The sequence below is a fragment of the Telmatherina bonti genome, assembly GCF_933228915.1.
Source record: "Telmatherina bonti genome assembly, chromosome: 6".
NCBI classification, from domain to species: domain Eukaryota; kingdom Metazoa; phylum Chordata; class Actinopteri; order Atheriniformes; family Telmatherinidae; genus Telmatherina; species Telmatherina bonti.
Window position 1 is genome coordinate 30003732 of NC_136624.1, and position 25841 is coordinate 30029572.

General features: G+C 38.7%; 3 protein-coding genes across 3 annotated transcripts; all 3 read right to left on the reverse strand.

The window, feature by feature from the left end:
* Positions 1-1790: 1790 nt before the first annotated feature.
* On the reverse strand, positions 1791-7427 carry perm1b (PPARGC1 and ESRR induced regulator, muscle 1b). Its single transcript, XM_079241669.1, has 4 exons — positions 7338-7427; positions 3956-6644; positions 3727-3843; positions 1791-3385 (listed from the first exon to the last, which is right to left on the reverse strand). Exons 2-4 carry the CDS (start codon positions 6612-6614, stop codon positions 3300-3302), a joined length of 2862 nt encoding a protein of 953 aa, XP_079097795.1. The 5' UTR covers positions 6615-6644; positions 7338-7427; the 3' UTR covers positions 1791-3299.
* Positions 7428-9973: 2546 nt separating this feature from the next.
* On the reverse strand, positions 9974-15491 carry cUnh1orf159 (chromosome Un C1orf159 homolog). The gene is made up of 9 exons (XM_079242087.1): positions 15363-15491; positions 13344-13423; positions 13182-13266; positions 11454-11549; positions 10989-11045; positions 10696-10830; positions 10584-10609; positions 10465-10489; positions 9974-10254 (listed from the first exon to the last, which is right to left on the reverse strand). The coding sequence occupies exons 2-9, from the start codon at positions 13413-13415 to the stop codon at positions 10151-10153; spliced, it is 600 nt and encodes a 199-aa protein (XP_079098213.1). The 5' UTR covers positions 13416-13423; positions 15363-15491; the 3' UTR covers positions 9974-10150.
* A 5655-nt stretch (positions 15492-21146) lies between these two features.
* Positions 21147-25755, reverse strand: kbtbd12 (kelch repeat and BTB (POZ) domain containing 12). The gene is made up of 6 exons (XM_079243024.1): positions 25389-25755; positions 23703-24844; positions 22650-22920; positions 22351-22501; positions 21974-22171; positions 21147-21891 (listed from the first exon to the last, which is right to left on the reverse strand). The coding sequence occupies exons 2-6, from the start codon at positions 24773-24775 to the stop codon at positions 21722-21724; spliced, it is 1863 nt and encodes a 620-aa protein (XP_079099150.1). The 5' UTR covers positions 24776-24844; positions 25389-25755; the 3' UTR covers positions 21147-21721.
* Between the last annotated feature and the right edge of the window lie 86 nt (positions 25756-25841).

Genomic DNA, 25841 nt, shown 5'->3' on the forward strand with positions numbered 1-25841 from the left:
TAAGTGGAGAAATGAGAATGACTGATGAAGGTGCATAATGATCAAGAAGTTACAACTCATTTAAACTGAAGGACAAAAAAACACTGTTTTTATTCTTCGTGTGATGACATCACAAATACAGGGTAATGTGAATCAGTATTGGTGAAGATTAGAGAAGGGCAAAAATTGAAAAATGTTCCTCAACATATGTTTGACTGACTAATTAAGCAATAATAATATCAAATTAATATTTTTTTAAATAAAGTAAACTACAGATGAACAGAAGATTATTAACATTTATTAAATAGAAAATATGTAAATATAACAATGCACAGTAATTTTCATTAAACCATTAGAGTATTACAACAAAACTTCATCACTAACAGTGACGGCACCATCATGACATCTGATAGGCTCCCATAATCATGTGACACTGAAGGAATACACGTGCTCGGTGTCACAAGCAATTTCCTTGCCTAAAATTCTCAAAAGTAAAAACTAATAACAGGTTTTGTGTCAGCAGTCATATATTAATACTAAAAAAAGAAAAAAAATTAAATGCAATAGAAATCAAACTATTGATTTCAGAGTATCAATACGCCCATTTCTAATCTTGACCTCCTCCATGGTCATCATGTTTTCATTTTTCTAAAGCAGACGTGGGACCTCGGAAGTGAACTCTTCCCTCTCATAGACACCAACTTAAAGCGGAACGAACCTATGCATGATGAAGGAATTGATCTGTTTAGATTTGAAATAAACCAGTTAAGTTTGTAATTATTTACATTTGGAATTAAATGTTCATATGGTCATTCATCATCTTTTTAAAGCAGATCCGACTTTTATTCCTGATTAAAGAGGACATAAAACTCTCATGTGAACATGGCCAGTCTCCCTGCAGAACTTGGTGCGTCCTTGCTCCTAAACTCGTCCATGAAGAGTAACAAACAAATTCATTTTCACATCTCTTTTGTTGATCAGGAAAAACAAACTGTGGTTCCTGCATCTTCAGAGAAGATGAAAAAAAGTCAACACGCCTTCTCAGCTAGTAACACATTTTCTTGAAGACATCTTGATTATAAACTTAGCTTTAGCAATCAGGGTAGCAGGGAGAACTTGCCTGTCCCAGCTGCTACTGGGTTAGGTTTAAAAACATGACGTATAATGGGGAATATGAAATTTTTTCTCCTGATTTCAAATGACTTTGGGGGGGGGCACACATCTGTGCCCTTCATAAAGGAAGGGCACAGATGTGTGCCCTTCCTTTATGATCTTTTCCATTAGTCAAGCATATAAAATGTCAGCAGTTGGTTCAAAGTATGTTGCATTTGGACCACATGCTTCTAAACAAGCTCAAGTGAAACAGATCATCTTCACACAACTGAAATTAAACAAATCCATCAGGAGATGGGAGTGTTGGAAAAAGCCAAAGCAACAGTTCCTATCATTCTGAGAAAGAGGTTGAAAGGTTTCAGTGTATGGATAATCTTAAGACTGCTAAAACACACAGAGATGCCCTGGTATGGACATGCATGTCTTCAATTAGTACTGGGTCTAAAGTGTTTATAATGTGAAAGAAGACAGTAACAGCTGCATGAACTGAAGAAAATGTGAAGAAGAAGTCTGCTCAAATAAACCCAACTGTGATCACTGGACAGTGTTTGGACATGACTGATGGAAATGATTCAAAGCATACACTTGGTAAGCAACTCTGGAATTGAAAAACCAGAAACAGAATATTTAGAGTGAACGAGTTCATCATCTTATCATCTGGCGATAAACTCTTGGCAAAGCATCACAAGGGAGTGAAATCATTCTTTGATGAGACTTCAGGCAAAGATCAGACATATCTGGACCTAAATGTATTGTGGGAAAACTAAGTATCAGTTCCTGCACTTGTGAACTTGAACAGAGAGGATTAACATATTCAGGTTTTATTGCATTAAATCACAGAGCGTTGAATCAGTTACATGTCGAAGTCCAGTTTTTACAGGAAATATAAAATGACAATTATTTGAATGTTAATACAATCATTGAAAGATGACTTCAGCAGCAGACAATTTTGACAAGACTAAATGGAAAAAAAGTTCATCAAAGCCATTTGTGAGGCAACCTTGGGACTTAAATTAGCTTCACAGCAGCCTGACATCAAACCCTGTGCTGGCGTTTGACTTTATTCATTTATTATTTTAAGGACAAACTGGTTCTCAAAATATGGGTGAGGAAACCCCACTCGTGATCTTGACAAATCCAAAAGGTTTCCGAATGGATTAACAAGGCCAGAAGAAGCAAGTAAATGCTGATTTGCCCCTATTTTTATATTTTTCTACATTTGTAGGTTTTCCCTGATTTATCATTTTAGTTCTAATGTTTTCTATTGCATTCAAGTGAAAATTATTCAAATTCAATAACATTTAAGCATTTTTATTGCACATCACTACAGCAGACGCATCATGTTTCCTCATCATACGACATACTGCACTTTCAAACAAGACCAACATGTAAAACATATTTTTCTGGCTTTCAGTCTACGGTTTGCGTTCACGGTCATTCTTCACACACTTTGCGTCACATTGTTTTCCAAAACTACAAGTTGCTGATGCATATGGACATGATTGCAAAAGAAAAACCTAGAAGGTTTGCATAAAATCAAAATGGCATCTGTACATTATGGTCCATTTACTATTAAGCATACCCAAAGAAGCTACACCGGCTTGGAACCTTATTGCTTGATTGATAAACCTAAAACTGTTCTGACAGTTCAGCCCTGTTTGTGGCTTCAACCACTTGCTCTGATTGAGAACATAAATCCTATGTACTATAATCATGTGGGACACAGTTTAGTTCAATATTCTTGCAGCAAAGGTCCATTTACGGAGTAAATGGTGTCATCTGTCAGGGATTTTGTGCGTTTGTATTTAAAGGGAAGGTTCCCACACAGACTTCAGTGTAATGAAGAAACATGTGCAACAGTGTGACTTTTTTTTTTTTTTTACACTTCTGCAAAAGAGCTTGTTGGCAGTCGGGAATGAAATACAACACACTTCTGAAATTTTAACCAAATTTTGCCTAAACTAATTTCAGACTCAAAAAGAAGAAAAAACAGAAATATAGCCACTATTAGAGCCAGTGTGTTTTGTATCTCTGTCGCTCTAATATGTCCTGATAAAAAGCTAAAATAAGTCCAGCTGTGTCGTAATATCTCTGGACTTCACTTTATAGAAGTGTGTGTTCTGTACTCATTAGCTTCAGTAGTGGATAGTATTTCTTTGGATGGACCCAAGTGAAAATATTTGCAAATGACTTTTTCTGTGTGCATCTCAGAGGTCGTCTGCTGGATCAGTTTTCTTCACGTACTGCCGCAGATACTGGATAGCTGACAGAGCACTCACGTTCGCAAGCAGAGCTGGAAAATGAAACAAAAAAGATTAGTTATAAAGTCAGCATGAGTTACTGTAGCTTGTCATGCGATTTGCATGAATGTCTGAATATTCCATCTCAAAAAAAGCAACGCTCTGATTTGTGTTGCAGTTTTTCATGAAGATTTTTCTTTAGTAGGATTTCAGTGTCGACAAAGCAGATATTGTTGACCGGAACGACCATTTCCGCAGCAGTTTCCCTGCTGTCCAACACACGATGTGCACAAAGGAGTGAAATAAAGTTAAAAAAAAAGACCCAGAGAAAGAAAAGAAAAGTGTATCAAGTTTCCATTAAAACTGTTGGAGTGATGAAAGAGAAGTTTCTTACCTGCTTTCCAGGCATCAGCAGCCTCTGGATCTGAGGATCTTAGTACCCAGGAGGCAAAGGCAATACAGACTAAGCACATATCTGCCTGCTTCACTGAGGAGAAGATGCCCTCTCGCTCTGAAAAAGACATAATGATAATAGATTTTACATATTGTTTAAAAAAAATCACGGCAAATTTGTTGAACATAGTAGGTTTGCTTATGGCTCTTACTGTGCTGAAAGTACTTACTCATGCAAATGGGTTCCAAAAGCCTCTGCTGCTCTTGCAGCTCTCTGTACACCTCAGCAGAAGCTGGGCAGATTCTTCTCTCATTCAGCAACACTGCTGTCAGATTCTCTCTCTTAATTGGGATCTCTTCATTCTCAACTGGGAACGTCCAGGCGCCTGACCCTCTGCACCAGATGCTTCCTTTGCCATGAAAGCGAATCTTCCTTAATGACAGCAAACTTTCCCATCTGCGAGATCCACCCGCTATCACTCCTGAGCCTCCAAGTAGATCTGACTGGATAAAAGAATTACACACAAGCCTAACTGGAGAGATTTTATCCACTTCTTTGCAGTTCGCACTCAAAAAATAGTGCTGTTTCGGGAATGTGAGCTCTCTTACGGCAGGATGTGAGCAGGAGAAAATTGGGATGGATTTCTCTGGGCTGCACTGCAGAGGAAATGAGGGGGATGCATTCTCCCCAAACACACAGAGGTCGTGGTCAAAGACCGAAGCCACTGCGATATCTTGCGGTTCATAGATGGCGACGTATTGTGACTCAGTGGTATTGTTGTCCTCTGTAAAAAAGTATTCAAATGTCTCTGGGAGAGATATTTGGTAATGTGCATTTATTAAGTCTGTGTAGGAGGAAAAAGATGCAGGAATGAGGGTTTCCAGGCCACTGCTGGCTTTCAAATCAACATCTTCCTCCAGAGAAAGAGGCCTGGTAAAAGGCAAACTACAATCATGGCTGAATAAAGACAGCGAAGTCTGGGACTCCTGACTGTCAAAAAGTTGTCCTGCAACATCCTCTAAAGGCACCGGTGTCTCCCTCCCTTCAGAGCTTGTGGAGTTGTCATCATGTGATAAGAAAGAGGAGTTCCTTTGTTGGTTTTTGCTGTTGTGATCAGGGCTTGGGTTCCTACTGCTTCTGATAAATTGCCAGTATTCTTCCTCGAAATCGGAGGTGAAAAACTCACAGCTAGAGTGATCTGGCTTGGATTCATCAGTCTGCGTGAAGTAATCTGAGTCTGCCGTGTCAGATGTGTCCATCAGGCTGCTGTCGACCAATTCATGTTCCACAGGATCAACATAAGAACAGCGGCTTGGTGAAAAATCCTCTGCATCAGGTGCCACTGTTTCTTGGGTTTGCCTGGGAGGTGAGTTTTTACCCATCCTGAGCTGCAGAATGTCATTTATAGTCAGTTTTTCCATTTCATCCCAAAACGCAGAAATGGCGTAGATGGGTTGAGAGTGACCTGCAGCTTTGGCATATGTTTCTGGGCTATCAGCTACAGAGCATGGGCTTACTGTTAAATTAGGAACAGAGAGAGGATCAAGCTGATCTCCCTGGAAGCAAGCACGTGTTGAAAGATTTACTGGGAGTGGTTGGGGTCCAGATGTTTCTGCAGGTGTGTCGTTTTCGCATGTGGAGTCATCATCCGGTGCTTCTTCAGCTCCTAAGCCAGCAGATGGAAATGTGACAGAGGACTCACCACTGGTGCTGTCATAACCTTCACAGTCTGTAGCTGCTACATCACCGGAGAACACACATTCCTGAGAGCACATCTGTCGGCCAGTAGCGTGGTCAGAGTCAGTTTCCTCAGTCTGGCTGTCACATTCTGGAGATAATGAGGGTTGTGTGGGTTCTATGAGATGGCATTGAGGTTCCTCTGTTGATTCAGCAGCTGACAAGTAGGTCTCAGAGTCGTAACTGTGTGTGGAGAAGAACTCAGCGCCATCTTCATCACTTTGCACATGCTCCACCTGCAGAGGCATACATCTGTCTGGTGATGTAAATGCTGAGCTGTCTGATTCAGATTCACGTCTATTGATTACTGCTTCAGCAATGTTTTCCATCAAAGGGATTACCAGTTTGTCTGGTGACTCTGAAATGACCTGAACACAATTTATTTTCTCACCTTTTTGCCCTCTTGGCTTTTTAGTTTGGTTTAACTGTATGTTCGTGTCTCCCTCAGACTCATGCTTATGTTTATTAATCTTTACACCATTTCCAGCTGAGTTGTTCTGCCGAAGGTGCCACATTGGACCTCCCTCACAAGGTTTTTTTATTTTGCGTTTTTTTTTAAAAGACGTAGAACGCCTTCGCTGTCGTGTGGGATTGTCATTTACTGTCACAAACCAGCGCTCCTTCTCAGCTTTTATGACACCAACAGCTCTGTCTGTAGTGTCTGACTCACCCACACCCAGTCCCCTTTGGTTACAAAGAAGTGGGTCAGGTTCTTTGGTAGATTTTAGGTCACTCTCTCTTTGCAGAATGCAATCTTGTGTCTGTTCTTTTGTCTCTCCTGAACACTGAACATTTAGTGGGTTGATCTGCAGTGTTTCTTGTGTAGTTGCCGTGTGCATAGCTTCGTTGTTGATGGTGGGATTATTGACACACATTTCCACCTGTTTCCCACTTGTTGCAGCATCATTTACTGGTCCTCTGTTGTTAAGCTGCTCTGGTAGCTGTGCACTTTCAGCATCATGGTTCCTCTGTGACTCTTCCTGACCATAGCTGCAGACTAAGTTTGAGTTTCCTGACTCCTCTGAGTCGCTCAGACCAGAGTCATCAGAGTAGGCGAGCGAAGGCTGCTCCAGATTACACTCCTCGCTCTCATCATAGAAGCTGCTCCAGTCATACTCCACCATATGAAGGCTGTGATCCAAGTCATCCATTCTGACACCTCACGTGCCCTTCAATCTGATCTAGGAAGAGGACAAATGGGGTCAGATTTTTGTAAGTTTGCATAAAAACTCACGTAAGTCACCTTGCTGTGCTGCATGTAGCAGTCAACCCCTGGTATCTTAGGTTGGTTGTATTTGTTACATCAACACATTCGAGCTATAATTAGAGCTTGTGTGCGTTTGTTTGAAGCTTGACGTTGATTATCACCTGTCATTTGAAAACAGTTGTGTGACCCTTTAACAGTTCATAGCCTGAAAGACTTCGGAGCAGCAAAGCAACACCGGAGCACCACGGTCACGAGCAATACCCCAAAATACCCCGAGACCCTGTTTGTAGAAAACAGGTCACATGATCTGACATGGAAAATAAAAAAGCTTTTCTTTGTAAAAAAAAAAAACAAAACACACACACACAGCAGGTTGTTTATTGCAAATACAGTAAGGCTGCAGAAATACATTGATACAAGAAGACATAACTATTTTTTCCTTTAAAATTTCTACAAATCCAATTAAAGTGTATTGACATTGTGACCACAATCAATTGATCTTTTGTTCAACTTTATTGGGTATAATCTGATATGTCACCATGATCTTTTCATTTTGAGCATAAGCCTATTAAACGCTCACATTGATGTCATGAAGTCTTGTTAGTAAACATCAAGCCCAGCATGAAGCCGTTTTGTTGACATGTTCCAGTAGTAAAACGGGGCCTACCTGCTGCAGAGCGACAAATCGTCTCGTTTGAAGGTGTCTGTACAGTTTTCCTGCAGGGACATTTCGGCTATGATGTCCATCTGTCCTTGCATATGTCAGACTGGGCCCTCACACTCAGCTGTTATAAATAGAATATGTGCTGTCACATGTAGCAGCCTGTGCCAACGTCATTCCCTCCATGACTAGAGGTATGACATTTCATTTCCACAACACAAAGCTTTTAATATTATTATTATTATTATTATTAGTGGCAGTAGTAGTGTGTAGTGGCATGCTGTATTTGATTTCAATATTAAATTCAATCCACAAATCCAAGATTTATTTGGAATTTCTTCCTAAATCTGCATAAGTCTGTTTCAGGCCTGAGATCTAGTAAAAATTGACTGACATACAGACAGGTGCAACTTCTAAATTTTTTTTTTTTTTTTGTAATTTTCACTTAAAAAAATTATAAAGTGTCTATTTTGTAACAGCTTAGCTCCCATTCATGCAGGACTACATCAGTACCATGCCATCCCTAAAATGAGAGGAAAATATTATGAACTGATCTTTGTTTTTTTTAAATAATCTGTGGAATACAAAGAATCACAGCATTCATTTCTTCCTCTTTAAAACTGCATTATGTATGTTGTAAAGATCTCAACCAAGTTTTGATTGTAATAAGCTGTGGGTCCTTCAGCTACTTAGAAATAACTCAAAGAACACGACAGAATCTGAATGTCCAGCCTCCACTGACATTTATCTGATAAGATCTGATGTCAACAGTGAAAAACCAGATCAATCCACAAAGACTTCAGTACAGAGATCCTGGAATCATATGCCCCAATTCTCAACATTAAAGAAAATGAGAAAATGAGGATTTATAATCATGACACTCTTATGGCATGTGTAGAACCAACTTAACATAGGTCATAATGTTATTATCTGTCAGTGTATGATGCCCAAAAGCACACCATCACAAAACTAACAGCTGATAGTGGAAAGGTGCTTTATTTCTGCAAATACATCTTCTGAACTTTCATCATGGCACTCGAGAATATGTACATCATTACAAAAACAATACATCATTTGTATAAAACATATGTACATATATTCAGCTTCAGCTCATCTGTACAACAGTAAACACATGAAGCAAAGATGAATAAACAAGCGATGATTGCTGCTGCATTTTGAATTGCTCCGCATCTACTAAAAATGGAAATGACTTTCTAGCAGTAGTGTCAATACTGAAAACAAACGTTAACACAAAAAAATAAATTAAAAAGACAAAGAAAAAAGTATACTATATAGCAGATACAACTTGGTTAGAATTGTAAAAACAGTAAAGGCCACTGGATATAATTTTAACGCCAACTACCTGACACAAATAAAAGTTGTGAATAAAAGCTTCCTGGTTGAATTTAAAGCTCATAATGGCACAGTTATCACAGTAATGACATATTACGGTAGGAACCATTCTCTTCAGACATTTGGCAAAGGTAATATTAATCAAGTAGTATTCATAATTCAACAACGCTGCTTTGTAGGCAACAATAATCTTCCTAAAGTAAAAATCCATCCTTAGCGAGAGATCTCAGATAAAGTGCAAATGGATTCGCTAGTTGAGTTTACAAAAGAATAACAACAAAAATTAGAATTAATTGAATGTCACAGAACAAATGGAAAATCATTTTTTTGGGGTGAAAAAATTCCTAGTGGAATGTAAAAATTGTAATTATAACAAATACAAGTCAGATTCTGTTTGCTGGATGTGTGACATACATTCACCTCGGTTGGTCAAAAAACATAAATATGGCTGCAATAGAATGACAAATATTAATCACTACAGTGCCTGCGTTAACCCCTTCAACCCATCCCTGCCTCACAGAGGACATCACTGACTATTGGTCTCATTGTAAGCAGTAAAACTCAGTGGACAGTTACAAAACCCAAATAAATAGCACACATAAAAATACCTCCTAATCGGCAAACAAATGTCCATCTAATATCACTGGGCTGTCACTTTCTCCCACAATAATCACAGCTGCTGAATGCTTGGTTGTTCTTCAGAGAATAAATGTTATACATCTGTTAAAAGCACAAGCCTGAACACTTAAACCAGTTAGCTTTGCAAAGCATAGACTGGAATGAAGGAAACAGCCAGTGACTGTCTGAAGGGAATAAAATACATTTGCAAGTTCTTTTCTTCTTCTTCTTTAACTAGTGCGCAGACTGAGGCTGGTACTCCCATTATATTCTGTCTTTGCTCAAGCCAACCTAACTGGCTTCCTCTAAATTCCCACTTTCCAAAAAAGAAAGAAAAACTGCTTATTTTAACCAATACGGGGCGGGGCAGCTAAAATTCAAGCTATTCAACTTTGATCTATTCAAAGTATTTCAACAAAACCTAAACTGGCTTCAAACCCACTAAGTACTGTGGAAACAGAAAGCAGGTGGATGTCTTGTGCAGATTCAAGGCACATCATTTATAACAGTGATCCTGCATGGAACCAGTTCCTGAACCAGAGCTTATGAGGTGGAAAAAGGGTATTGAAGAGATGGGGGGAAAAAAAAAAAAAAACTGCTTAAAACACAAAACAAATTTTTCCAATTAATTTAGAGCACTGTGGAGAGTAAAAGGTTTAATTGAGGGGTAAAATCTTTTTAAACGGCATAACAAACAAAACAAAAAGCAGGAAAAAGTGACAGCCCTATTTGACTGCTGCTTCCAGAGTCAACTCCTTCCTTCACTCTTCCGAAACTTCACATCTTTTTCATTTAAACCTCCTTCCTGAGCTTTCTCTCCTTTCTGCACCAGCGTTCCCACTCTCCTACTATACATTATACACTTGGGTCGTGGCTGATGTTGGGATGGTGGCGCTGTTCAGTGTTGACTTTGCAGAAGGCCGCTCCCGTCTGACATATCTGGGCTTCCTCCCTGCAAAAGAAAAAGAAATGAAAATTTTGCATGGATGTTTAACTGTGCATTAACAAAGGGCTCAAGCTGAGACAATACACTTCCGTTATCGAAACAACAGAGCTCAGTTCATAACTGCAGGCATTGCTCAATGACTGCATGATGCTGTAACCTGTTCAGCAAGCTCAGAATCTATAATCAGGTATTTTATAGGTATTGTTGAACACTTACCTGTTGATGAGGGGATCATCACAGCCTAGAAGGGAAACAACAAGGATTTAAGTACACCCTTTGAGGCAACAAGTTCTAACATGATTATTACCTCAGAGCAAACAACAAAACTGACTTACTGTCTCGCTTGGTTGAAATATGAAGGCTGTTAAAATACACACAAAAATAATAAATGCTGTTAAAGCAACCGTTTTTTGTTTAACCACATTAGCTGAGCTGCGCGGCTCTCACCTTTGTTGCGGCGGTAGAAGATGCTCGGGAGCCGATTGGAGCGTTTGAGGTAGAAAAAGGAGGCAACAGAGAGGATCAGGAACAGGCTGATCAACAGAGTTCCCAGAAGAAGAGAAGCTGCCACGCCTGGGCCTCCTGTCGCAAAACAGGAAATGATTCACAAGAAATATGACCGTCACCAGCTGCTGCACAATTTAGACAGAAAAAAATTCCATCTCTTTTTATTTTAATTTGTAAACCATACAATAATTACAGACCACATGACACTAGTCTAACAAGGGTATGTCTCTTACCAATTTTAGGAAAAACAGTCGTTACTGTTGTATGATTTTTCCGTTCCACAGTGTAGTCTAGGAAAAATAAAACAACAAAGTTGCTTCATTTTAGACAGTGATAAAATAAAAGTAATGTAGACTTTTGCACAATGTAAGACTGCTATACTAAAACAAGAGAAGGATATTCCGTAGGTATTATCCTCTAAGACGCATATCTCAAACACAAAGGTGGTAACCTATCTCACCATTGACCTTTTTTTTTTTTCTTTACTTAAAGTAATCTCGAGAGTTAATCTTTGGCGACTTGCCCAGATCCCCTAAGGTGTTGGGTGCATCACAAAACCTTCATCTGATGCAGAAGTATTTACATTATCCTTCGGTTTTCCCTCCTTTTAAAAAAAAACAAAACAAGCTAAATAAATAAATACATAAATAAAACCAGTAGTCTTAGAGCAATGTTTTAGTAGATTTGAGAAGTCTTACTATAGGTGCAGACTGTTACATTCTCTAAATCCAAAGCTGCCAAGTCACAGAATATGCAGGCAGTATTGCTGTTCTCCAGCACACGGAAGAAGCATCCTGAGGAGTATAAGAAAGGGGTTTATTTAACACATACTGTGTGGTGCAACCGCATATAATTAAAATAATTTCCATCCCGTAGAATCAGCTTCAAGGAAAAACACATCATAATAATTAGCTTCTTTTTCCAACTCTAAAGTTGGTAAAAAAAAAAAAAAAGGGATAATCACATGATTTCAATAAGTTTCATTTTTCTTTTTCTTCCTAAACCATTCCAACTCAATGTCAAGTTTCTAAAATAATAATAAAACTTAAGCAGTGACTGAAAACAGTCTTTTAGAATTCTAGGTGGTGACCAAAATTGTTATCAGCCTTTAAAATCCCAACATAGTTTAAATAAAACCCAGTGTGGAGGTTTAACCCAGTTTTCACCAACTCAAGACATCTTGGTCTTGTCTTGCAGGTTTTAGATGTTTCCCTGCAGCAAAACACTTGATTGTTATGAAATAGTTTGCCAACAGCTTGCTGTCAAATAGCTGGATATGTGTAGCAATGTCACTGGTTTCTGGGGAAGGGATTTACATCTGTCCGTTGCTGGTTTAAGTTTTTGTGATGAGAAGAAAAATAACCTATGAACATAAGTTCCTTGCTATATTAAATCTAAGCCCTCCTCTTTTGTTCAAATGTGCAGTAATAGATATGGTTATGAAATGTGTTATGAAATAAGTTAAAACTCCAATAAATTATTGCATGTATTAAGCTTGGAGTAATACGTCACTGAGATGACCTCAATGCCACAGGCCTAGATTCAGCAAGGTAAATTACCTGCAGATTAGATCATTACTTTATACCAAGTGTCATTAATCTAATCACCACTCGGAATAAAAACAGCCAATGTGAACTTTTAAAGAAAAAAAAATTAGTGGATTAGATAATATTAACATCTGTAAATTTCATTTGTTTTGTAAATATAGATAGATGCTGTGGTGTACGTCTCTGTGTCGTTTCACTGGCCAAGGCCTTCATACAATTTGTCCGATGGCAAAATGCAACTGAATAGCCCCGATCTACACGATGTAAAAGCAGCTCTATATAAAAGTTTTTAAAAAAAACCTTCCGCTCTGTTTGCTTGATATTGAGCTACACTTGCAGCAGGACACAATGCAAGTCACACAAATTGCCAGTGGCAATGTGCATGGCTAATCTAGTTCAAGAGAAGACTGCACTTGTGTAACTGTTCTTGCACTTTTACTCAGTGTTTCTTAAACTTTATTCAGCATACCCTCTTCAGAAGCCAGAATAACTTCATTCATCCCCAGGCACCCAACCCACCATGCAATGTTTAACATTCTTATGCTATGAATCAGTTTTTAGTCTGGAAGATGGCCTCAACAAAAACATGTTTATTTTGCCTAAATGAATCTTCTTATCTCCCTCCTTTGGTCATTAAAACCCAGAAAGTCAACTCTCTTTCACAGGCAGATTTTAACGCAGCCAAATGCAGAGATCCATCACACAAAACATGCACCAACAGCAAATCACATTTTGTTGTGTAACTGTATTTTAAATGACAGTTTTTCTTTAATTCAGACAAAATCTCTGAGAAGCTGAGAACTGGACAAATGCCACAGGCCTCGATTCAGCTTGACGTGTCTTTTTGTTAGTGACCAGATATTAAAACAGCCACATTACCTGGTTCACAGTGAGTGTCATTTGAGCATGAACTGTTGACTTTCTGTTTCTCACTGCAGCACTCGAGTGAGTTCTGATGTAGGGCCTGTGAACAAACGGCATGCACAAAGTAAGAAACCGGTGGAACAAGAACAGAGTGAATATGCCCCCTCTGATTTTTACCTTTGTTACAGGTGTTTCAGGTCTGATAAGAATCACAGTGGCAGCGAAGACCAAAAGGAATGACAGAGCCATACTCAAACCTACGGAGATTAAACGTATTTGCATATAAAATGTCCCAAGTGCAAAGAAGAGGACACACCTTAACACATGTAATCTAAAAGAACAAAGCATTCTGATGGGGTTAAATGGATTTTAGTACATTGCAAGCTGGTAAAAAGCTAGTTGAGTTTAGCCATTTGTACCCTCTTTAGCTTCATGTAGCAGCTATGGGACTTGCAAAACAGTGAGGGGGAACTTTAGATCATTTTAGATCTTTTTTCTTTGTCCAGGACATTTGATGTAATCTCCCTGCAGAATATCGGCAGTCAGATGTTGTGTGTTACTCATACTTTATACATACATACATACATACATTATATCTATAATGCTCTCCTTGCCAAAGTAAATTTGCCCAGCAGAACACAGCATCCAGATAATCATTCTGCTTACTTAAATGCTACAATGGTAGTGTTGCTGATTTTCTGCAGTTATTTGACAATCCAACATTTATGCAACATCAATATTTTTCTGACATTGTCAGGGATAAACTTCCAACAATTCTACCTTACAACATTTGATATACTGAATGTTTAATATGTTAGCCTTTTTTAGGTTTGTTTAGCTCTTTGATAATTTATTTGAATCGATCTGATGTGGAAATGGTTTAGATGCCAAACCTAACAGAAGATATGACTTTGACACCATATATTTAAAAAACTGCCAACTTTTTCTGACTTAGGTTGTACAGGGAAAATTACAACTTTAAGCAAATTAGCCACTTCAGTCATCAGGGTTACGTCCATTTTAAAGGCTTCATAAAGGGTAACTGGACTTCTCTTCTTGGTTCTGGAAGACATCCACTTCTTATCCATGAGGCTTTTTTCAGTTCTAATCAGCTGCTGTAGATTTTGAGGCTTCTAAGCTGTGGCTGGAGTATTAGGAGACTCATTAAGGTCATTGAGGACATGTGTGTCACCAACTCACTTGCCTATTGTGTGGGTTGTTTAGGTCACTAACACATGTTAGTTGTCAAACAACATGTTTAAAGACCAAAAATGCATATAGTTGTAAAAGTCATGTAGGAGGAGTGTCAAGTTGAAAAGTTTATGGCACTTGACATTGCCTCTTTTTAAAGTTGGTTTTCCCTGTTTAACAATTATGGCTCTTTAACTCCTCTTTCTCCAACTACCTGTCTTCCTTGCCAAAATGTCTTCAAAAGGGTGTTCCTTAAACTTCAGATACTGAGCTCTGGCTCAAGGAGCATGTGCTCCTATAATGTTATAAAGTGGTTGTTTAGTCCAGTTTGATTCTAGTTTATTCTGATTAAATTATATTATTTTATTAAGACTATAACCCACACATCCATTTCCTTGGCTTAGTAAAAACACTTGATTTCAAGTAGCTTTTGGAGATGTGAGCAGATATTCATATATTTTCTATGAACTCAGAAGGAGTGGGCATTTCCTAAATATTATAAAAATGTAATTAATTTGGAATGTTTAGTCTTTTTTAACATGTTAATTTAAATGCAAGAGGAGCAAGAAAACCTTTTTCTGCTGTACTAATAATTTAGCTGATACTTGCTAAATTATTTCACTTGTGAATCAGAGGATTATCTCATAACATTAAATAGCTATTTAAGATCAAGTAAAAATAAAACAAGACAAAACTAAACAAAACACCTTCATCACACAGACTTATCATAAGCAGAAGAGAACCATTTAAAAAGAAAAAGCAATATAAATGGGAAGGGGATGCGTGTATCTGTGGGCTAACGTTGATGGAGTGGTACAAGGTGTTAAGCTAGCTAGCACCTGTCACGGGATGATTTAATAAGCTACGAGTGAAATACATCGGGAATGCTTATACAAACCTCAACAGGGCAGAAAAACTCGTTTATCTGAATTAGTTTCACATTATTGCGTGTAACTCAACATTTTCATAACGCTCAATATTGTAACAAACAAAAAGTTAACTTACCAATCACACACAAGGCTCTGGCCTGGCCAAACTTCTGGGTGTGGTTTAATAACCAGCAGGTCTTTCTGCGGCTAAGGATTTACCACACAGTCTACTTAATTTCTTGGTAAATTTGTCATCAACTCAGCTAATCAGTGCAGCCACAAGCAAACAGTCCTTCAGCTCATAGCTTCGTGTAGCTTCTTGTTGTCATTTAGCATATGTACTTCCGGGACTTTCAAAATAAAGACACGCAGCCGACTGTTTCCGTTGTTTTACAAGTGAAGCGGGTTGTAAAATGAATGGAGAAAACGGTGTACTTTTTGTAATGCTGACATTGAAACTGTAAAAACATCTTTTTTTTATTCGTGTGGAAAATGGGCTGATTTCTGGGTTAGCTTTCAGTATTGGATTTTCTGCAAACAATATTTATTGTCCCCCGCCATCCCCCGTTGAAAAAGGCCCTAAAATACTGCAAATTCCCTAAAGCCTATAAATTATATGACTTTTTGAATAAGGTGTTTGAATGACAAGTGTATTTTGTTGTTTCCTTTTTCTTTGTTTCCTCTTACAAATAAATATACATATACATGAGGAATGTATATATTAGATATATATACTTATCCACATATATTTGAAAACCTTATTTTGCAACAGTGCTAGCTCTTGTTTGTTTTGTTTTCATGTTTTTTTTTCTCTTTCCTTCCTTCTTATGCTACACAGCTTACAGCTCAGTTGCATTATATGTACCTGGAAACCTTCACACTTGTTACATGCTGTATTGTTACACAATTTCTTTAAATAAAGTATGAAAAAAAAAGAATGTGGGAATAATTATAATAAATATATCAATAATCATTTGTGATCGATAATTTATTTTTCTGTAGTTATAGAGTTCACAAAAAACAATAGTTCCTATGACAGAAAATGTATTCTACATTTATCGGTGGTAGGCCCTCGAAATTTTATATCGGGACTTTCTCGACTGCTCCTGAATGCAACGTTGCCGTGCAGCCAAAACGGCGGGAATTTTAAAATACCCTGTTTGCTGCTGCTGTTTCTGGCGTCCGTGAGTTGTTTTAAAACTATATCTGCATTGATACACCTTGCTTCGTTTACATTTAAGACTTTTGTATTGTAACTATTTAGTACGATATCTAGTTGTAGACATTTAGTTAATGAAGCCTTGATGCTAACTAAATGTGGCTAGATGAAACCATGGCTAACTTGTTATCTTTACAAACAGGAAATCAAACATAATGAATCATGTGAAGAACATAAAAGACATGCTGAGTATCTCAACTGGTAGCAGGTGTGAAATCAGCATCAGATTTTGCAACATTAATATACCCTTGAGTAGTGTTTTGTTAAACATTTACCATTGTATTTTCATTCAACAAACCATGCGGGGGAATCAAACAATGAACAGAAATGTGGCTACCAATGGATACTCCAGTTTGACAGATTCTCAGCTTTTCTTTGGATCTCAGTTTTGGCTTGAAAATTCTCTGAGCACCTCTCAAGATTTGAGTTTGTCATCTAAGAACTCTCAACAAAGTTCACAAGAGGTGAGCATCTTTGCCTTTTTATTATGTTTATTATTTATTTCTGTTGTTCTTGGTTAAAATGCTGTCCAATCATCACAACTTATCTCAGCTAAACTGAAATATTTACTTAATATTCACACTTAGGTTGCACTATATTTCAGTGTCGCGGATATTAAAAAGATGAGTACAGGGTCAGGGGTGTCAAACTCGAGTCCTCGAGGGCCAGTATCCAACATCTCTTTGTTGTTTCCCCTCTACAAACAAACCTGATCAAAATTAAATGGATCCAGCAGCTTCTTGTCAACCTGTTTATTCATGTTGGTCTGGTGTGCTGGAACAAGGAGACAACAAAAACCTCCAGAATACTGGCCCTCGAGGACTGGAGTTTTAATTAATTAATTTAATGCTGCATCTGATTACTGACAGCCCTGGTTGTGAGTCTAAGTTTTAAAAGATCTTAGAAAAAGATGGCAAATAAATATCTTTTTTTTTTTGCATAATCTAAACAAATTATTTAAATGTCCCTTGTTATTAAACAATATTTTTTAAGGCTGCATATAATCTCCCTCTTTCAAGAATTTCAGGGAATGCCCCAATAAAGGATTATATAAGACAATGTTAGGAAGCATGCATGCATCAATACAAAATGATAGAATAAAAGGAATTTCTACATTTTGCAACAATGCATCCTCACCAAAACCACAAGATTCAAGATCAAGATTCGCTCTGTTGTGTTGCCTAATGTACATAGAGAAAGAAATATTTTTTCTCGTTTGTCATTAGAGCAGTATATTAAAAATAAATGAATATCTAAAATAGATTAAACAAAATAAAAAGTTTGATGCTGATAGTTAGTCCACTTCAGTGCAGATTGTGCATAGAGTTGTCTAGACCGGGCTGGCTGTCTGGAATGACACTGAGACTTAGGGTGAGTATATCGACACGGAGTGGACAGGCCGTTGACTTGCCTGATAGCCTGACAGAAGATGCTATTCAGCTTCCTGGTTGTTTTACAGCGAATGCTTGCATTACTTCTCCCTGAAGGCAGAAGCAAGATCTGATGGGAAGTGTAACATGGGTCTCTAATAATAGAGAGAGTTTGTTTTTTTGTTTTTTTTTTAAATGCAGCTCATGGTATAATTGCTTCTGTTCCTGAATGCAGCAGCCCCAGAACCAGGACGTGAACCTGTAGGTGAGATTACTCTACTGTAGAAAGGTAGGAGGTGCGAGGTGGAGATGCCAGTTTTTCATCGTTCATAGAGGCTTTTTGGTGCAAAGAGAGGAAGCAAGACTCAAACCAAGCTGTGTGAATTAAGATGCTATGGTGGTGTGGTGCTTTTCACAACTGACTCACAGCAAGAAGTTCATGGTCTAAACCTCGACTAGGACCTTCCTGTGTGGAGTTTGCATATTCTCGCCATGTTATTTCATTTTACAACTTGTGTAATGCAAAATGTGGATAATGATGGTGGTGTTGTATTAATGTTATTACATGTTAATAACACATTGTTATTGTTTTGCTGAGTGTATTAAGTACAAACAAGTTTAATTCAGTTACCTATATAGAAACAGTTATTTATACCTCTGTGTTTGGTCTTTTTAGGGGAGTGATTCCAAGTTTGTAAACAGTTACCACACTAAACCACTCCTCTTTGGTGACTATAAGGACAAAACCAAAAATTCTGGTTTACTGGCGAAATTCGAGGAAGACAAGGAAAAGGCAAAAGAAAAAAATGACAGGTGTGTGTTTTTATTTCTTGAAAAGTGCAGTTAATTACTTGCTCCACAAAAAGTGTTTCCAATAAAACTGTGTATTTCTATTTTTTATAGTGATTTTTTAGCCAAAGAATCACAATTCGTCAGAGAAACTCTCATTAATGTAAGTGCTGACAGGCAGCCATTCTGTGTTTTGTTTGCTTTTATTTCCTAATTACATCATGCTTTGTTTTATGTTTTTCAGATTAAGCAACTGGTCATTAGTGCTGAAGCAAATACAGCTGTGTGCCCAGTAGTCTCTGAAAAATTTGACAATATTGCATCTACAAGTGAGTTTCTAACTATATTGACATGTATTGACAACTATTTATATATATGTAAAGTTTATTTGAATGAGAGGGGAATGCAAAAATGTATGTGACCACTAGATGGTGCACTTTGTCTAATGAGTAAAAATAAGTCACAGTATTAAGTCCTGTATGATTGATCATTTCTTTTTGGCATACTAACTTACATTTTCTTTTTCTTTTTTTTTAAATAATTTACGCCAGTGGAAAGCAATCTGAAGCTTTTTCAGAAAGACATTTCCCAGAAGTTGGAGACCTTGGTAGATAACATAAACTCCCAGAAACAAGTGATGACAGAGCTGGAGGACAGGGTTCAGAAGGTGAATAGAGTGATACTCTTTGCTTTTTTATTGAGGTGCACATGAATGTTAGTGAAAATAAAATATTTATGTTTACTCATGAGTTTTATTTTTTATTCTATAGAATGGGGACACCACAGCAGAGTTTGACGCACACCTGCAAAGCCTAAGAAATAGTCTGCAGTGTCTGGGAGAAGAGCAGGAAAGACAGAGACATATCCTTGAAGAAGCTTTGAAGATGCTCAGTTCTGTTGTCTCCAAGCATTCAGCCAAATCCAGCACTGAGGGAGTGATGGACAGTGCCATCCAGACATCACCGACGCTGGAGCAGTTTGTATCCAGCACCCTGCTCGATGACCAAGTTAAAGAGAACAAGCTTACATGTGCATCAAACAACCGTGAACACCATCAGACCAAAGCTTTCTCTAAAGATGACAATAATGTCCTTCAAAGAAGGAAAAGCACTCTGAGAAGGAGGTGCAAAAGGAGACCCCTGGTGGTCCCGCAGAGGAAGAAGTGCACGGTGTCAGATGAAAATAGTCAGCTTGCATATAACTGTAACACAGAGACAATTTTAACACCTCTTCTCAAGCATTGCAGTCAGAGCAAATTGAAAAACAAGCTTAGCTCAGACAGTTTGAAGCCTCCGGGCAGAGGCAGAAAATTTGGCGAAACTGCAGAATGTTTTATCAACCCTGTAAGCTGCTGGTCTCCGGACAGCAGCAGCTCCGGTTGCCTTATAGCAGTTGAACCGGTCTTTGAGAAACAGGCAGGCAGGTCAAACATAGGCAGTCCAGTTAAACCAGCAGGCCTTTGGCAACTGTTTGATTCTGATTTCGACATATAGAGGAGGAGTGAAAGTAGCTAAACTGCTACATAATTAGTTTAGTTCCATTTGAAGAATAGGAGCTAAATGTGTTAAAGTTTTACGTTTAACAGCTGGAAAGTTGCTTCTTTTTTGAGGGACAAACACAATGAAAATATGTTTTTATCTATGTTGTTGAAAAGCTGTATAATTTAAATAGTGCAGAACATAACCGAGGTAAGGACTGCATGACTCAGTTAGTGTTCCACATGTTAATTTATATTATTAAGTCCAGTTCATTTTTTCCATTCACTTAAAAAATCTGTTCTAGTTGCAGACCTTGTTGAAATACAATCCATTAGGTTTTTTTTTTCATATTCACTATGTAAGACCTAAGATACATATTTATGTAAATAAAATGTTCTGCTGAATAGAAAATGAGTCATGTGTTAATCCAGATCGCATTATTCTTCCATGCATCACAAAGTATAAGTAGGAGTAATTTGATATGCAATCTTTTTCATATACCTCTTTTGTTTTACTATTAAGAGGCATTGCTTTTCTTCTGATGTTAGGTTATATTTAGCCTTTCCCATTCACTTACTGGGAAGCAGATTTGATAAAAAATCTAAATGCACTTGGAGAGCACAGACCTCCACCAAGCCATTGCCATTTTTTTTTTTTTGCCAATGATTGTGGGCATTATTTTTGAGTTACAACCTCTAATGGCAAAATGATCCCTATCTCCCCATAGTAAAGAATCCCGTTAAAAAACTGGATCCAGGCAGTGATCCAGATCAGCCCCAAAATCTAAAATCTAATCACTTGTTCCTCATTCCATTTCTGAGATGTCCTGAAAATGTAAAAAAAAAAATCTGTCTCTATAAATTATCATATCATATCATATCATATAATAATCATATCTCTTTGAGTTATGTTTCTAACAGACAGACAAACTAGTGTGACAACATACAGGACTTCTGCTTTGTGGAGACCATCTTGTGACAAATGCATGTAAAATACAAATAAATGATACTGTGCAATCACACTACAACATTCATACCTAGAATAAAGTGCACATGTAGTTTCTGTAACAATAACATTTTAATTCTGCTTTAGCAAGTATAGCATGAATAAAAGTTTAATGACAACATTTAAAAAGGTCTGATTTCCATGTTTCAGTGACACAATTGGGACTGAACGTACAGGCACATGTGCATTCATGTTGCATCAGCTGTTTTTAGGTTAAAGTGCCTTTATGTGTTTTCTGTAGTCAGCAAAAAGCTTCAGAGAACATCTTGTAAAAACAGGCTAAATTCTATGAATTTGGTTGAACCAAGCCAGATATATTTTCAAGTCATTCTTTATTCCTGTGAGTTATACCCTTTCTTAGTGTCGCTAATAATATATTCAAGATATGAACTATGCAGCTGCAAGTTTCAGGTAATCAGCTTTGAAGCAATGAAAGCTACACAAATAAAGTATTTACAAATATCTGCTCGCCAATGTGCAAGTAAGCCATAAAGCATTTACTCTCTCCCATGCAGAGCCATAAAACCTTTTCTGCCTGAAATGGATGGATGCTTTTGGCCCAGCAATAAGTGCATTAATAATTAATTCCCTTCACTGGTTTTCCTCTCAGACTTTGAGCTGACTGACAGCTGTGTCACATTTTGACTAAGTCTGCAGGTGGGGATACGAGTCCCCTTGGGTTGAGGTTTGCCACTAAGCAGACATCATAGTTGTCATGCATCAGTGCACGCCGAGCCACCACTGTCCACCGGTTCTCCCATAGATCCAGCTCCAGAATGTCCTTTGTTATATCATCATGTCGATCTTAAGGGAATCAAGATACAGAATTGTAATACACACATAGAGTTTAAATATGTTACACTGAAAATAGATATTCTCTCATTACCTGCTCCTTTGTAATATCCACAGACATAAATCTTTCCTCCCACTACTCCTGCATTGGAGGCATTGGTCCGCAGTGAAAGCTGGGGACAGGGAAGAGAAGGTCCATCCCTCCAGTAGTCGCCATCTGGGTTGTAGATCTCCACAGCATCCAGACAGTGACGTGACTGTCCACGGTCCACACCTTCACATCCAATGCCTCCTGCAATTCAGTTCCCCAAGATCCCCATGTGGAAATTAATACTATTCAGTTTGCAAATAGTTTTGCATCTTTGTCGGCATATCAAGAGATTAATGCTTAGGTGTTAATTAATCAAAAGTAATTTGCATCTTCTTTTTATAGCAAGTAAATTAAAAAAAACAAAACAAAACAAAACTTACCAATGACAAAAATCTCCCCATTTAGCACCACAGCACTGCAGCGGTACTTCGAGTACTTCATAGGACCAAGCTCTGTCCATTTGTTTGTGTTTGGATCATACTCCAGAAGCCGGTTACTAAGACGGTCAGGCTCATCATCCATGCGGTATGACTGGAAGGTTGGTATGGCAGAAGAATATGACAAACAGAGCAGGTGCAGTCAGACAGGAGTCACAGAGACGCAGTAAGAGCCTCTATGTTTAATTCTAATACTCTCAATAAAGCAAGCAGCTGCCAGGTAAAGATTGTCCTTGCATCACCTGTGGGGTGCGACCACCGATCACATAAAGGCGGTCTTTCATTCTGACCACACTGTGGTAGGCCAGAGGCATAGGCAGAGGGGCCGCGCTCCGCCAGGGTCCACCTTGGAGAGACCATCGCTCCACACAGTTTGTGATAAGAAAATGGTTCTTCAGCCTCATCTGCCCACCCAGAAGGTACAAAGTATCACCCAGTGATCCCAGAGCATATGAGTCACGGTACTCTGCTGAGGTCAGGCGCTCCCAACTGCCTTGGGCTTCCACTTTATACCTGGAAACTCAAACAATCAGTGCTGTCTACAAAGTAAATAACTACGCTCACAAATGCAAAATGCGTCACACCCATAGACCGTATATGAAAGATGGATGGAGCCTCCGGCAGTATAAAGTGAAGACTATGTGGAAGTGCAAAAAATTGCAGTCCCCCCCCTCATCCTCTAGGGGCTGGCTCCAAAACAGAGCAAATCTCCATAGACTCTCATGTTAAAAAGGCCAACTTCACACCAGAAATAAACATGTTTACAGCCTGGTACAAAGAAACATTTTTAGGTTTTTTAAGGTCAGGATTACAACAGTAAGGGGAGTGAATTTTTTTCTAAATCATCCGTTTAGAAGTAATTTCATGTAGAAATTTGGCATATATAGGGGCGTGTCTTTTTGATTGACAGGTACCCGATCTCTCGTTTCAAGAAGGAGGAAATGTAGAACAACCGCGGTATTTAGCCGATTAACAGCTTGACTTAGCTTTAGCCCGCGTACCTCTGTTAGCTACTTGGTTCCCGTTAGCAACTGGTTTGCTCGGTTAGCTCTTGGCTACTGGCAGGTTGGAGTTTTCTAGATGTCAGTCATCCATAACACGCTCACAGCCCCCCTCTCAGCTCCACCTCCTTGCACATTTTTTAATTTTCCTGTACAAACGACACACATGACGTTGCCAAGATGGCGATGGTAAGAACCGCCCACCGAGCTTCAATTCAGCTCTTCAGAAACCTACGGGTGACATCACAGAGGCTCCATCCATCTTTTTACAGTCTATGGTCACACCTTTCCTACCTGTAAATCTCAACCTTCATATCTTTCTGTCGAGCCATTCTGCGAGCGCTTGCTTCTCCTGCTACAATAATGTCATTTTGTTCAGTCACAACCCCAGCACAGACATACCCCAGGGCCTCTCCATATCGAGGGGAAGTGATGTAGTAATTCCGACCTGTGGAAGGGGCAAAGCAGAAGCTGCGCTCTGCATAGTTGCCATACCTCGACCTGATCCCACCACTGTCATTACCAATGCAGAGCAGCAGATCAGTCGTCTCCATGCCATAGCGCAGCTTGAGTTTGCGTGGTGCAGCTGATGGATGCATTGCTGAAGCCTCCAGAGCTTCATTCATGATCTCTAGACATTCAGCATCAGCCAACAGTGTTGTGTTCCTCTTCATCGCCTCTCTTAAGTAGTCAGCGTTTATTAGTGGTAGGCGTACCTTCCTCAGGAGCTCTGGGAGATGCCGACTACGTAATTCTCCATCCATCAGTGGCTTATGTTTGACCCAGTGAAGAACTACATCCAAGATTGTTTCTTCTCGCGTCACATTCAAATCATCAGAACTCAGAAGCTTTCCAAGCTGGTGGGCTTCCAAATCCAGGACCTCCTCACTCTGGCAAACTTGGACAAAGTGCTGTTTGAGGAAGCGCTGAGCATGGTCAGCCAGTTCTTCTGCTCCAAGATCACGGGCAAAGTAATACACGCCAAGGCAGTTGGAAGTGTCCATGTTTTCAGTCATGTGCTGCTGGCAGCGTATGAAGACATCATCCATCTGCAGAAGAAACGCAGCAATAGAAATGCCTTGCACATTAGCATTAGTGAGAGGAAGATCTGAGGAGTACATGTAGTTCAAGAGAAGGGCCAGGCTGTCTGCAGGGGTGTCACGCAAGAAGATCTCCCTGTTGTTGCACTCACGCAGACCACATGTGAACATTACACGGAAGTATGGACTGAAGGCAGACAAAACAACTCTGTGGCAGGGGAAGCTGATGCCTTCAGCAACCAGCACCACATCTGTCAGATGCTCAACTTCCCTCATCTTCCTCAGCTGATCAAGCAGCACCAGTCCATGTTTGGGAGTGAGATCCATCTTACTTAAAAGTTTCAGTAAACAAAATATTTACAGCGTCAGACAGGAGACTTTACTTGCTGAGGGTGTCTATGAAAACAGTCAGAAAAAGAAAGTTAAGTAGCAAGTTCATGAAGACACACACACACACACACACACACACACACACACACACACACACACACACACACATATATATATATATATATATATATATATATATATATATATATATATATATATATATATATATATATATATATATATATATATATATATGTTTAACTGCAGTTTGCTAAGACTTTTCTGTTTCAGGGGACTACCATGGACACTTGAGCTAGAAGAAATATTGTTTTTCTTTTCTATGTGTGTTTTGTTAATTTGCTGGAAGGTTAAAACATGTCTTAAGCCAGCTTTTTCAGTATTAGATTCATGACATGAAATTGGAATAAATAATTAATTAATAACAAATAACAAGTTACAAAATAATGAAAGGTAAATGCCATTTTAATGAACCACATTTTGGTATGAACACAAATTGTGTGTATGTATAGTAAATAAGGTGCATTTTAACAAGAAAGAGTAAAGGCTGATCACATTTGAAACCATTTGTTTGCTTATAATAAAATCTTACCAAAGTCATTGGCTCTTTTTTTTGGCTGAAGAAGATCTTCTTTGGCCTAAATCTGTCGGTGAACATCCATGTCCTTCTTGAAGCTACACGTGCTGTTGATTTTGCAGAATGTGCAAGTCAGTATGGTTAGAGAGATCTGAGCAAATGCAAGGCAAAGCAATGTACCCCCCACCAGTGTTGCTGCCCTCTAAGCCCAAAAATAGACATTGTTGTGGCAGGCAGTAAGTGGGTCAGAGGGGCTTGAGAAATCGGAGAAGAAACAATCTAGAAACTGTTAGGGTTACAAATGTGAGACAAAATGTGTCAAATTCATGCTAAGCCATGTTAGCATTGTCTTGTGTTTTTGTTTGGGGTAATTCTCCATTTCAGGCTGTTAGTCTGTCTCACATGCATGTCGCTGTGGAATGACTAAATCATTACTGTCAGTTCAGATTCAGATTTCATGACAGCTAT